Below are 14,114 nucleotides of genomic sequence, written 5' to 3'. Positions count from 1 at the left end.
CTTTGACATCACCAGCAGGTTGCTAAGGACGCCAAAGTGACCACTTCCTGGATTCCATGGAATCCAGGAAGTGATCACCTTGGCGTCCTTAGCAACCTGCCGGTGACGTCAAGGCTCCGCCCCCGGAATCTCTTTGTGGGAGGGATTCCCCAGCTCCTTCAAAGGGAGGTCTTCACGTAAAAATAAACATTGTTATTTTTATGAAAAAGGATGCCGCAGCGCCGCTGCAAAGGGTGGTCCTTTCACGTAAAAATAAACATGTTTATTTTTACGTGAAAGGACCGGCAGGTTGCTAAGGACACCAAGGTGATCACTTCCTGGATTCCATGGAATCCAGGAAGTGATCACCTTGGCGTCCTTAGCAACCTGCCGGTATACGTGACGTCAAAGCTCCGCCCCCAGAATCTCTTGGTGGGATTCCCCGTTCGGGTTCGGCCGAATTTTGTGTAAAGTTCGTCCGAACTTGCCGAACCTGAACACCGTTGGGTTGGCCCATCACTAGTTAGCATTCTTTTTTATGGTATGGGAAGAATAAAATACATTCATATTTTCAGAAACATTATTTATGGAACAGTTTATTAACTATGTGGGAAAAAGTAAAAGTAAAACATATGGAAATAGCAATGTGGCTTTCAACAATGGACACATTTTTACATCCAAATATTATTAATTTAAGCAATGTTATAAGATGTAAGGATATTTTGATAGAAAAAAGAGAACTGAAAACAAAACAAGAGCTAGAAAAACAGGGAATTAAGGCAGGCTGGTTCACACATTTCCAAATGCAATCAAGATATAAAAAAGATAAAAAACAAGATGGGTTTATGATGAGAACTTTGGAATTAGATGAGATATTGACAGGGAGTGATGAAAAAGTGATTAAGAAATTATATAATTATTCATTGCAAGTTGAATTAAAGGAAGAAGTGGTAAAAGAAACAGCAACAATTTGGATGAGGAATTTTGGAAATAGGATAGAACTGGATAAATGAAACAAATAGGGGAAAGGAATTATAAACCAACCATGGCAACAACATATAAAGAAAATATGTACAAAATATTTTATAGAGGGAATATGTCACCAGAAAAATTATCAAAAATGTTTAAAGACAAATCAGTAAAATGTTGAAAATGTCAGCAAATACCATGTACATGGGCATGTACAGAAGCAAGAAAATTTTGGATTAAGATACAAACATGGTTAGGAAAAATAATGGAAGAAAAGCCAGACTTAAAAACAGAACTCTTACTTTTAGGAATTTTACCACAAAAAATACAAAAAAGAAGATATATATTCAATAATACATATACAGTACTACTAACAGCAGCTAGGATTGTATTTGAGCATATTTGGAAAGCGGGTATCATTCCTGAAGATGAGGAGATAATAAAGAAAATTTTGGACTGCGCTGAAATGAACAGATTAACAATAAGAGTAAAAGAGGATTCATTGTATTAGAGGTATAACAAGCAGGAAGAGGGAGATTGTGATCCCCTTATATAGAGCGCTGGTGAGACCACATTTGGAATACTGTGTTCAGTTCTGGAGACCTCACCTACAAAAAGATATTGACAAAATTGAACAGGTCCAAAGACGGGCTACAAAAATGGTGGAAGGTCTTAAGCATAAAACGTATCAGGAAAAACTTAATGAACTCAATCTGTATAGTCTGGAGGACAGAAGGAAAAGGGGGGACATGATCGAAACATTTAAATATGTCAAAGGATTAAATAAGGTTCAGGAGGGAAGTGTTTTTAATAGGAAAGTGAACACAAGAACAAGGAGACACAATCTGAAGTTAGTTGGGGGAAAGATCAAAAGCAACATGAGAAAATATTATTTTACTGAAAGAGTAGTAGATCCTTGGAACAAACTTCCAGCAGACGTGGTTGGTAAATCCACAGTAACTGAATTTAAACATGCCTGGGATAAACATAGATCCATCCTAAGATAAAATACAAAAAATAGTATAAGGGCAGACTAGATGGACCATGAGGTCTTTTTCTGCCGTCAGTCTTCTATGTTTCTATGTTTCTAAGACTTGGGGAAAATTTTATAGATGGTTAGAAAATGAATATAAATAAAGAACTTTGAATATAAGTGAATGATATAATCCAAATGTAACGTTTGATCAAGGGGGGTAGGGAAGGGGGGAAAGAAAATCTTAAATTTGAAGTGTATTAACAGACAAACACGTAAAGATAAAGGAAATAGGACAACGTTCCTCCATACCTTCCTGTCTTCTACCATCCTCTGGAGTCTATTTAAACTCACACCCACTGCGTCAGTGACTCCATCCAGCCATCTCAATCCTTCCCAGCATTATTTCCCAACTTTGAAATTACAGGATGGGATATTCCCATTAAAGGCAATTCCTATCTCTTACCAGCTGGGATTCTCCCCACCCACTTGGGGCTTGGTGTTTTGGCATCCTGCCTCTATTCCCCAGAGTTTCCCCACGGGGCAAGAAGTTAGTGGCCACTTGTGATTTTAATTTCTCCATCTCCGTGAAAAGAAATCACAGCAGGGAAAGGATGGGGCCCCAACTGGTTGCTGCTCTTTGAAGTCCATGGGAATGGTAAGTCCAGCAAAGCAGTTTATAAGAGGGATGGAGCCAATGGCTCATGTGGAAGCATCTTTGTCTCTTAAACCAGGGGTCTCCAAGCTTGTCAACTTTAAGACTTGTGGACTTCAGCTCCCAGAATTCTGAACTGAGGAATTCTGGGAGCTGAAGTCCACAAGTCTTAAAATTGACACGCTTGGAGACCCCTGTCTTAAACAACATTTTCTACAGATAACACCAAATGTAATTGCAAGTCAGCTGGTATACAAATTTAATAAATAACAAAGCAGTGGAAGTGATGTGCCGATGCCTGGAGGCTGTTGGGGCCTGGATGGGTGTCAACAAACTCAAACTCAACCCAGGCAAGACGGAGTGGCTGTAGGTCTTGCCTCTCAAAGACAATTCCATTTGTCCGTCCATCACCCTGACCCCCTCAGAGAGGGTACGCAACCTGGGCGTCCTCCTCAATCCACAGCTGACATTGGAACATCATCTTTCGGCTGTGGCGAGGAGGGCGTTTACCCAGGTTCGCCTGGTGCACCAGTTGCGGCCCTATTTGGACAGGGAGTCACTTCTCACAGTCACTCATGCCCTCATCACCTCGAGGTTCGATTACTGCAACGCTCTCTACATGGGGCTACCTTTGAAAAGTGTTCGGAAACTCCAGATCGTGCAGAACGCGGCCGCGAGAGCCATCGTGGGGCTTCTCAGATTCGTCCACGTATCTACAACACTCCGTGGCCTGCATTGGCTGCCGATCAGTTTCCGGTCACAATTCAAAGTGTTGGTTATGACCTTTAAAGCCCTACCTGGCATTGGACCAGAGTACCTCCGGAACCGCCTGTTACCGCACGAATCCCAGTGACCGATAAGGTCCCACAGAGTTGGCCTTCTCTGGGTCCCATCGACTAAACAATGTCGTCTGGCGGGCCCCAGGGGAAGAGCCTTCTCTGTGACGGCCCCGGCCCTCTGGAATCAACTCCCCCCGGAGATTAGAACTGCTCCCACCCTCCTTGACTTCCATAAACTACTCAAGACCCACCTTTACCGCCAGGCATTGGGGATTTGAGACATCTTTTCCCCAGGCTCCTTATAATTTACGTTTGGTATGTATGTGTTGTCTGGTTTTAATATGATAGGGTTTTAGTTATTTCTTTTAATATTAGATTTGTGCCACTATAATATTGTTTTTATCATTGTTGTGAGCCGTCCCGAGCAGTGTTCCCTCTAATTTTTTTTTGGGGTGGGCGAAAAAGTATAGTGTCTGAGCGGCAGTCCCTTCGGGACTGGGCGGCACAGAAATAATAAATAAATAAATAAACAAACAAACAAATAAACAAACAAACAAACAAACAACCCTGTTTTGCTTCAGAGAATTTCAAAATAAAATACTGTACTGTGTGTCTATAACAGTGAGCTCATAATAGGGCAACTCTATCAATATCAAAATGCCACTTAAATAGTTGAGATAGTTTCAAACTAGATTTTGATTTTCTTTCTCTCTTCCTTACTCCCATTCTTTTTCTTTCTCTTTTCCTTCCTCTCTTTTTTCTATCTGTTTCTCTCTCTTCCTCTCTTCCTCTCTCTCTCCTTCCCTCTCACTCTTTCCCTCTCGGCTTCTGGGCAGGTTTGGAAAACTCTGAGTTGATGATGATTTTTAAGTGAGCGATTGCTCACTGCTCAGCTTAGAGGGAACTATGGTCCCGAGTCTTCGGAGAGGGGCGGCATACAAATCTAATAAATTGAATTGAATTGAATTGAATTTTCGGCCCCAAAATTACTTGTGAGTTATGCCCCATTTTATGACTTTTCTTGCCACCTTTGCTAAGTGAATCACTGCAATTGTTAAATTTAGTAACGAAGCAGTTAAGTGAACCTGGCTTCCCCATTGCCTCTCTTTCTCAGGTTACAAAAGGTGAGTCAGTTGCCAAGCATCCGAATGTAAATCACATGACCATGGGGATGCTGCAACAGTCATAAGTTTGAAAAATGTAACTCGTTTTTTCAGTGCAGTTGTAGCTTCGTACGGTCACTAAGCAAACCATTGTAAACTGTATGTTTCTAGACAAGTATTCAAACTGTCCACTGCAGCATACCAGATATTCCTGGGAAGTCCAAAATCAATTGCTTTCCCACCCAAATGTCACAACAAACAACTGGTATTCAGTCTTTACACATGCATTAGATCTATGTCGTCCCTTCCAACTTGATGGTTCTATAAAGCACTTAGCTATCATAAATTTATTTATTTATTTATTTTGTTTGTTTGTTTGTTTATTAGATTTGTATGCCGCCCCTCTCCGTAGACTCGGGGCGGCTCACAACAATAACAAAGACAATGTAAGAACAAATCTAATAATTTAAAAAACACTAAAAACCTCATTATTAAAAGCAAACATACATACAAACATACTATGTATAAACTGTATAGGCCCTGGGGAGATGTCTCAGTTCCCCCATGCCTGACGGCAGAGATGGGTCTTAAGAACTTTACGAAAGGCAAGGAGGGTGGGGGCAGTTCTGATCTCCAGGGGGTGCTGGTTCCAGCGGGTCAGGGCCGCCACAGAGAAGGCTCTTCTCCTGGGTCCTGCCAAACAGCATTGTTTAGTCGACGGGACCCGGAGAAGGCCAACTCTGTGGGACCTAACCGGTCGCTGGGATTCGTGCAGGAGAAGGCGGTCCCGGAGATATAAATACGGGCTTATCAATCTTTATCTTGTCCCTGTTTAAAACTTTGACCCTAAATTAAAGTATTCTAATGTTTTAGTGTTTTCCAAATTTTCCCTGAAGGAAACTCTTAGATCATTTGCACTGCCATTTTAGTACATCTGTAGAGATCATCCTTGACTTAACAAACATTCATTTAGTCACCCGTTTGAAGTTACAACTGGTTTTCACACTTACAACTATTTGAGCATCCCCATGGTCATGTGATCAAATTCAGACGCTTCACAACTACCCTGTTTCCCCCAAAATAAGACATCCCCTGATAATAAGCCCTGAGTCCTTCGGCATTGGGCAGCATAGAAGTGAAATAAATAAATAAGCCCAATCGGGCTTTTGAGTGCATGGAAATAAGGGTTCAAAAAATATAAAGCCCTTCATGGCATCGGACCAGAATATCTCCGGGACCGTCTTCTGCCGCACGAATCCCAGCGACCAGTTAGGCCCCACAGAGTTGGCCTTCTCCGGGTCCCGTCGACTAAACAATGTCATTTGGCGGAACCCAGGGGAAGAGCCTTCTCTGTGGCGGCCCCGACCCTCTGGAACCAACTCGCCCAAGATATTAGAGTTGCCCCCACCCTCCTCGCCTTTTGCAAGCTCCTTAAAACCCACCTCTGTCGTCAGGCATGGGGGAACTGAGATATTCCCTTCCCCCTAGGCTTATAAAATTTATGCATGGTATGTCTGTATGTATCATTGGTTTCTTAAATTGGGGTTTTTTACATTACTTTTAATATTAGATTTGTTCATATTGTCTTTTTATTGTTGTTAGCCGCCCCGAGTCTACGGAGAGGGACGGCATACAAATCTAATAAACAAATAAATAAAATAAATAAATATAAGACAGGGCAACGTTCCCAGCCAGCTTCTGACAAGGCGAAGTCAATGGAGGATGCCACATTCGCTTAACAACTGCCGTGATTCATTTAACAGCTGTGGCCAAAAAAAGGGCATAAAAATTATTTATTTATTACTGTGACTTGTATGCCATACAGACTGGGCAATTAACAACAATATAGACAATAAAAACAGTATAAAAATTATAAAACTATTATAAAACCCTTAATTCACAAATATACATCCATTCAACGATATTAAAAACAACCATTAAAAACAATAAATATTCATCCATACGGCCGGGATAAGATGGTTCCATCTGGAAAAGTCATGTTTTTACGGCCTTCCGGAGAGCCAGGAGGGTGGGGGTCATGCAGATCTCAGGGGGAAGCCTTCTGCTGCACGAATCCCAGCGACCAGTTAGGTCCCACAGAGTGGGTCTCCTCCGGGTCCCGTCAACTAAACAATGCCGCTTGGCGGGACCCAGGGGAAGAGCCTTCTCTGTGGCGGCCCCGGCCTTCTGGAGCCAACTCCCCCAGAAATTAGAATTCCCCCCACCCTCCTTGCCTTTCGTAAGCTACTTAAAAACCACCTCTGCCGCCAGGCATGGGGGAATTGAGATACTCTTTCCCCCTGGGCCTTTACAATTTTATGCATGGCATGTCTGTATGTATGTTTGGTTTTTATATTAATGGGTTTTTAATCGTTTTTAGTATTGGATTATTATTGTACACTGTCTTGTTATTGCTGTTAGCCGCCCCGAGTCTCTGGAGAGGGGCGGCATACAAATCCAATAAATAAGTAAGTAAGTAAGTAAGTAAGTAAGTAAGTAAGTAAGTAAGTAAGTAAGTAAGTAAGTAAATAAATGAAATACAGTAAATGAAATAAATGAAATAAATAAATAAAATAAATAAAATAAATAAAATAAATAAAATAAATAAAATAAATAAAATAAATAAAATAAATAAAATAAATAAAATAAATAAAATAAATAAAATAAATAAAATAAATAAAATAAATAATAAAGTTGGTTCAAAATGGGGCATAACTCACTTAACAACCGCCTTGCTTAACAGAAAAGTTGGGTTCAACTCTACTCATAAATCAAGGACTATCTGTAGCTCCAATACATATTTTGACTATGTGGAATGCAAACTTTGATGACCAGACTTCTAACGGATTGAGAGATTGTTTTCCCTGGAGTTTACGGTTAAATGAAGCATGTTTTCTTATCTGGCTTTAGCGGTCAGATCCAGCAACAGGATCTAACACATACAAACACAACGGAAAAAAGCAACAACAATTTTTCCGCTCAGAACTTGACAATCTCCCTTAACCTCCCCTTGGCTATCTTACCTTTCATCTGATTCCTTGCAGCTGTGTCTCTCCTTCCTTCTCAACCATACATTCCCCTTTTTTTTCTTTCATGGTTCTTGAGTCACACAGAACAGCCAAACACACTCACATTTTTTGCAAGCCCTACAGGATATGCACGCAGCTCTGAGTGAAATTATTCACTCTTGCATAATTTACTCTGCAGACAAGAAAGTGAGGCAGGAAAGATCCATAAAAGAGAAAGAGGAGGCAGCCTATTAAAAATCTTAGCTTTCTGGGTAAAACTCTCCTGCGCTGTTCTTCTTCGCCGTTTTTAATTCCAGCTATGGAAAAATCTCAAGTCGCTTAGCAATATGATTCTGGAACAAAGACTATTGATCTCCATCTTGCATCACCGTGTACTGTTGAATATTTTAAAATGTGATGTTTGGTCCTAAATATATGTATATTTGTCCTAAGGGTTCTAAATTAGTAATCCTCAAAGAAAGCAGAGGTGGTTAACACTTTTCAGTTGTTTATTCTAACAGAGGGTAGAGAGAAAGAAGAAAAAGGGAAAGAGGGAACGTTCTCCTCTCCCTCTCTCTCCTTCCCTCCTTCCTCCTTCCCTCTCTCCCTTCCTCCCTCTCTCTCCACCTCTCTCTCCCTCCCTCCTCTCTCCTGAGAAAATAAAGACAGAAACCTCTGAAGAACAGCATTTTAGTGAAACAAAACGTACAGTAAAAAGTATATTTACTATACAAAATTAACTTGTTCATGTCAATACTATTTATTTACTTACTTACTTACTTACTTACTTACTTACTTACTTACTTACTTACTTACTTACTTACTTATTTATTGAATTGTATGCCATCCCTCTCCATAGACTCGGGGCGGCTAACAAGAGTAATAAAAACAGCATATAAACAATCCAATATTAAAACAGTTAAAAACCCTTATTATAAAAACCAAACATACATACAGACATACCATGCATAAAATTGTAAAGGCCTAGGGGGAAAGAGTATCTAAGTTCCCCCATGCCTGGTGGCAGAGGTGGGTTTTAAGAAGCTTACGAAAGGCAAGGAGGGTGGGGGCAATTCTAATCTCTGGGGGAGAGTTGGTTCCAGAGGGCTGGGGCCACCACAGAGAACGCTCTTCCCCTGGGTCCCGCCAAGCGACATTGTTTAGTTGACGGGACCCGGAGAAGGCCCACTCTGTGGGACCTAACTGGTCACTGGGATTCGTGCGGCAGAAGGCGGTCCCTGAGATAATCTGGTCTGGTGCCATGAAGGGCTTTTTAGGTCATAACCAACACTTTGAATTGTGACCGGAAACTGATCGGCAACCAATGCAGACTGCGGAGTGTTGGTGTAACATGGGCATATTTGGCAAAGCACACCTCACCGTTGGGTTTGTCAATATATGAACTAACCAGCAATGTGTGTTTGGAGAATTTAGCACAATGTTGCTTTAAGGGCTAGAACTGCAATTAGCTATAAAAGGGAGTCAGATGCCTTTCTCTCTTATTTATTTATTTTGTCCAATACACAATGAGGGTTTTAGTGGGTATATATCTATATACTGTACACATAGTAAAATACATGATGAAGGTTATAGAGGAGATACTCATAGTAAAATATATCTAAGAAATAATAGAAAAGAAGATATAGTAATAGAACATATCAATGAAAGAATAGAAGAAGAGATACAGTATAGGAATTGCTCTATATTGCTCTCTCTGCTATGTGACTATACTATAGATTTGCTGTGTGCTAATGTTGGTCTATGTATTTTATATGTAAGTAATACTTATGGTATTATATAGAACTGTGTGTCTTGCAGGAGAGAAATATTGAGGAATTATATATGTGTAGAGAACTGTGGGTTCAGAGGGGGAGTATTATTGTTTAGTTGCTGTGTGTATAGAACTGTGTGTTCTGATATCTGGTTTGTATATGATTGCTTGATATATCTCTCTATGAATTGGATTGTTTACTGACTACTCTATTCAATATATGTAAATAATATTTATATTCTACTTATATTAGTCTGGTTTATTGGCTGAATATCCACCACTGTCAAATTTCTCTGTATAAGTTTGTTCTGAAATTTTATAAATAATTCCTAAGCATTCCAACAGTTCAAGATAAATCAACTTTTACAAGCAGCCTAGGACTTCAGTAACTTGAAGGATGCACTGTGACTAATTTGGCAGAATATAAAAATGAATTCACAGAAGGGATGCAAAAAAAAAAAATCCTATCTGCATTCCAACATAGAAACATAGAAGATTGATGGCAGAAAAAGACCTCATGGTCCATCTAGTCTGCCCTTATACTATTTCTTGTATTTTATCTTAGGATGGATATATGCTTATCCCAGGCATGTTTAAATTCAGTTACTGTGGATTTACCAACCACGTCTGCTGGAAGTTTGTTCCAAGCATCTACTACTGTAAAATATTTTCTCATGTTGCTTCTGATCTTTCCCCCAACTAACCTCAGATTGTGCCCCCTTGTTCTTGTGTTCACTTTCCTATTAAAAACACTTCTCTCCTGAACCTTATTTAATCCTTTAACATATTTAAATGTTTCGATCATGTCCCCCCTTTCCCTTCTGTCCTCCAAACTATACAGATTGAGTTCAACTTAGAATTATGACTCTGTTTTTTTCTTCGTTAGTAGAGGTCACTTGTACTCCGTCGCAGGCCACTTATAGCAATAGCACTGCTTTCCAGCCCTCTCTAAGTTGTTTACAGAGTCAGCACATTGCCCCCAACAACCTGGGTCCTCATTTTACCCACCTTGGAAGGATGGAAGCCTGAGTCAACTTTGAGCCTGGTGAGATTCGAACTGTCAAATTGCTGGCAGCCGGCAGTCAGTCCTAGACCATGCATGCATTTATTCAACTAAAGAAAATTTAAAATATTTCTCCCAAATAAAGCAGCTGCTTGGATCCATTTATACCATCAGAAATCAATCAAGTGGGATCATGTTGACAATTTTTGTCTCAGGAAATTTCCATTGAACGCACTTGGCTTTTGACCATATCTGGATCCAACGGACAATAATGTCAAACCCTAATATAAAACAGATCCTTGAAGCACCCAAGAAGCTGACTCAGAGCCAGGCTCATTGCAAGCCACGTTTTACTGGCTGATTTGGAGCTTACCTGCTATACTACCCAAGCCATTGTTCTGAGTGTGTACCACACCATTCAAACAACAAGTGACTGATGTGCCACTATCTTCTGGCAGTTTGCAAGGCTGCAAGCAGTGTTTCTAGGTCACTTATATACTCTGCTGCTGACTATGGCTCTGCATCTTGCTGTTGTGTCACTTTCTCTTCTCATTTTAAACAAAGAGAAATGGAAACCAGCCACAAGGACCGCCTACATTTTACAGCCGCACAGACACAGAATACACAACTAGGTCTATTAAAGGGCTGGTGTTTGCATTTGCCGAATACATGGTTTAATATAGAGGGAAACCCTGGTTTGCTTAGTTGAAGATTCATTTTAAAAAAAATATATTTTTATTGGTTTTGCACATAAGAATTACATAAACAAACATAAAACAGTGCACAGTGCATGTGCCCATCACCCGACTGACAATACCACCACCACCAATAGTGGGGGGTTCAAATATTTACTGATTTATATTCTTTTATTTCCTTAGCTCTACTTTGCATTTGTTATTATTAAAAGAGTGATTGGAGTTTATTTTTCACCTTTTCATCACAAATTCTACTCAGCATATAATCTTTCACCTTATTCCATCGTACCATCAGCTTCTCCAATTTATGTTCGTCAAAGTTGTTTAGTCTTATTTCCATAATTTCAAAATGAATGTGATCCACCATGTACCAGTACCAATTCTGCAATGTCCATTTTATAGACTCTTTCCAACCCAATACCACTACCGCTTGAGCGCTTTCCAATGCTGCAGTTTTTATTTCTTTGAAGTCTCTTAATTCTCTTGGTTTGATTAATATCACTATTTCTTTCGTAATTATCCACTTAATATTTAACATTTTATTTATTTCATTCTGCACTTCCTTCCAAAATTTCTGAACTTCAACACACTCCCAGAACATATGCATGAAGATTCCTTTCTTTTGGCAACCATGCCAGCAATTACCTTTCCTCTGGAAGTGTGACAGTTATGCTGGTGTATAATACCATTTATGCAAAATTTTCATTCTCATTTCTTTAACTCTTGCATTCTTAGTCTTATATATATTTTCTACTATTTCTTTCATTTCTACTTAGTTGAAGATTCAAAGAATTGAGCTACAGTAATCTGGAAATTCAGTAGCTCCCTGTTAGAACATAACCAGCAGCTGCCAACATTTAACTCAGAGGTTGATGGATCAGATAGGAAGAAATGATGTGGTGCCTTAAAGAAAGCAACAATAGACAATGTAAGCATTTCCATTCCCAGAAAGATAATTTAATAAACTGGAGGCCACAAGAGAAATGGACTTGATCGTAATTGCCCCCTGCTTTTCCTCATCTCTAATACCTCTAGTCCTCGACTTCTGACTGTCTAGTGACAGTTTGAATAAATAATAGCCTCAGACTTGGTCTGTAAAGCACTTTCAACTGTTACAAAACACTGCACTACACACATACACACCATAGTCAGGTGCGGTCACAATTCAAAGTGTTGGTTATTACCTATAAAGCCCTTCATGGCACCGGACCAGGGTATCTACGAGACTGCCTTCTGCCGCACGAATCCCAGCGACCGGTTAGGTCCCACAGAGTTGGTCGCCTCCAGGTCCCGTCAACTAAACAATGTCGTTTGGCGGGACCCAGGGGAAGAGCCTTCTCTGTGGCGGCTCCGACCCTCTGGAATCAGCTCCCTCCAGAGATTAGAAATGCCCCCACCCTCCTTGTTTTCGTAAACTCCTTAAAACCCACCTTTGCTGTCAAGCGTGGGGGAACTGAAACATCTCCCCCTGCCTATGTAGTTTTTGTGTATGATGACTGTGTGTATGTTTTTATATATTGGGGTTTCTTGTTTTTAGAATTTTTAAATGTATTATTGTTATTTTAGATTCCAACTATTAGATTTGTTATTATATATTGTTTTTATCATTGCTGTAAGCCGCCCCGAGTCTACAGAGAGGGCCGGCATACAAATCTAATAAATAATAATAATAATAATAATAATAATAATAATAATAATAATAATTTGGATGCCTGACAATTGGCTCGCATTTAAGATCTGTGGCTTGCAGACATGTAACTGTGAATTGCAATTTTTTTCTCTGTTTCTTATTAAAAAGCCCCTGAGGAAAGTGAATTTGTACTTATAACTATATGAATTGATTTATGACTGCAGGGTGACTTCAATTAAGACTGTGGTTTTAAAAAATGGCGGTTAAATCAGGTTGGTAAAATTCAGGGATAGAATCAAGATCATGTGAAGTGTTAACACCATTTTTATAAAGCCTTAGTAAAGCCAAACCTGGAATACTGCATTCAGTTTTGGTCACCATGATGCAAAAAGGATGTTGAGACTCTAGAAAGGGTGCAGAGAAGAGCAAAAAAAATGATTAGGGGACTGGAGGCTAAAACATATGAAGAACGGTTGCAGGAACTGGGCATGGCTAGTTGAATGAAAAATAGGACCAGGAGAGACATAGTAGCAGTGTTCCAATATCTCAGGAGTTATTGCCACAAAGAAGGAGTCAACCTATTCTCCAAAGCACCTGAGGGTAGAACAAGAAGCAATGGGTGGAAAATAAACAAGGAGAGAAGTAACTTAGAACTAAGGAGAAATTTCCTGACAGTTAGAACAATTAATCAGTGGAACAGCTTGCCTCCAGAAGTTGTGAATGCCCTAACACTGGAAGATTTTAAGATGATGTTGGATAACCATCTTTCTGAAGTAGCGTAGGGTTTCCTGCCTAAGCAGGGGGTTGGACTAGAAGACCTCCAAGGTCCCTTCCAACTCGTTGTTGTTATTGTTATTGGTTCCATGGTGACTCAATTTATCATGCAATGACATGACAGAAATTCCAGTCCTATTTGTGGTTGTAAGTCATAGAAAACCTGCAGTAATAATTATAATGTAACTGGCACTATAGTAGTATCAATTAAAATGCTGCAGAATAGCCAGGCTTGTATGGCAGCCACTGAATACTTCAGTGAATAGAAACATAGAAGTCTGACGGCAGAAAAAGACCTCCTGGTCCATCTAGTCTGCCCTTATACTATTTTCTGCATTTTATCTTAGGATGGATATATGTTTCTCCCAGGCATGTTTAAATTCAGTTATTGTGGATTTATCTACCACGTCTGCTGGAAGTTTGTTCCAAGGATCTACTACTCTTTGCGTATTTAAAACGTTATACAAGTATGATAGTGCTCCAGATTCTGCAATCTAGCAATATATGAAATGAGATGTCAAGGGTACAGAGGTAGTCTTTTCTTTTGGGAGGGGGGGACGGGACGACAACAATTGGGTCACTAAATTTAGTTATTAATTAAGCAAAATAATTGCTAAATGAAACATCACATTTTTATTTCAGCTTTCCTTTCCTTTATACATTGATCACAATGTTGTTTTTCATCCCATTATAATGCTGAACAGCCAGTAATAATTGAGACCGCCTATACAAGACTGTACTAAGTCTGTACAAGACTTAGTCCTTTAGCCCTGCA

At 39.8% G+C, this 14,114-nt stretch overlaps 1 protein-coding gene across 5 annotated transcripts in view; it reads right to left on the bottom strand.

Annotated features, from left to right (window-relative positions):
• ORAI2 (ORAI calcium release-activated calcium modulator 2) overlaps nt 1-14,114 on the bottom strand; it is a 38,042-nt gene that overhangs the window by 9,188 nt on the left and 14,740 nt on the right. Inside the window, exon 2 of one of the 5 annotated variants that reach the window (XM_070735207.1) lies at nt 8,291-8,336. The exons of 2 other annotated variants lie outside the window; for them this stretch is intronic. In XM_070735207.1, the coding sequence (XP_070591308.1) occupies nt 8,291-8,313 (23 nt within the window). In that variant the 5' untranslated portion in view covers nt 8,314-8,336. Of the gene's footprint in view, nt 1-7,481; nt 7,568-8,290; nt 8,337-10,613; nt 10,801-14,114 lie in introns of those variants that run through there. 2 more of the 5 variants (XM_070735205.1, XM_070735206.1) reach the window with 2 other exon arrangements.

The sequence above is a fragment of the Erythrolamprus reginae genome, chromosome 1 (assembly GCF_031021105.1).
Source record: "Erythrolamprus reginae isolate rEryReg1 chromosome 1, rEryReg1.hap1, whole genome shotgun sequence".
Lineage (NCBI taxonomy): Eukaryota > Metazoa > Chordata > Lepidosauria > Squamata > Dipsadidae > Erythrolamprus > Erythrolamprus reginae.
Note: the sequence above shows the minus strand (reverse complement) of the source record. Positions and strands in the feature narration are given on the sequence as shown.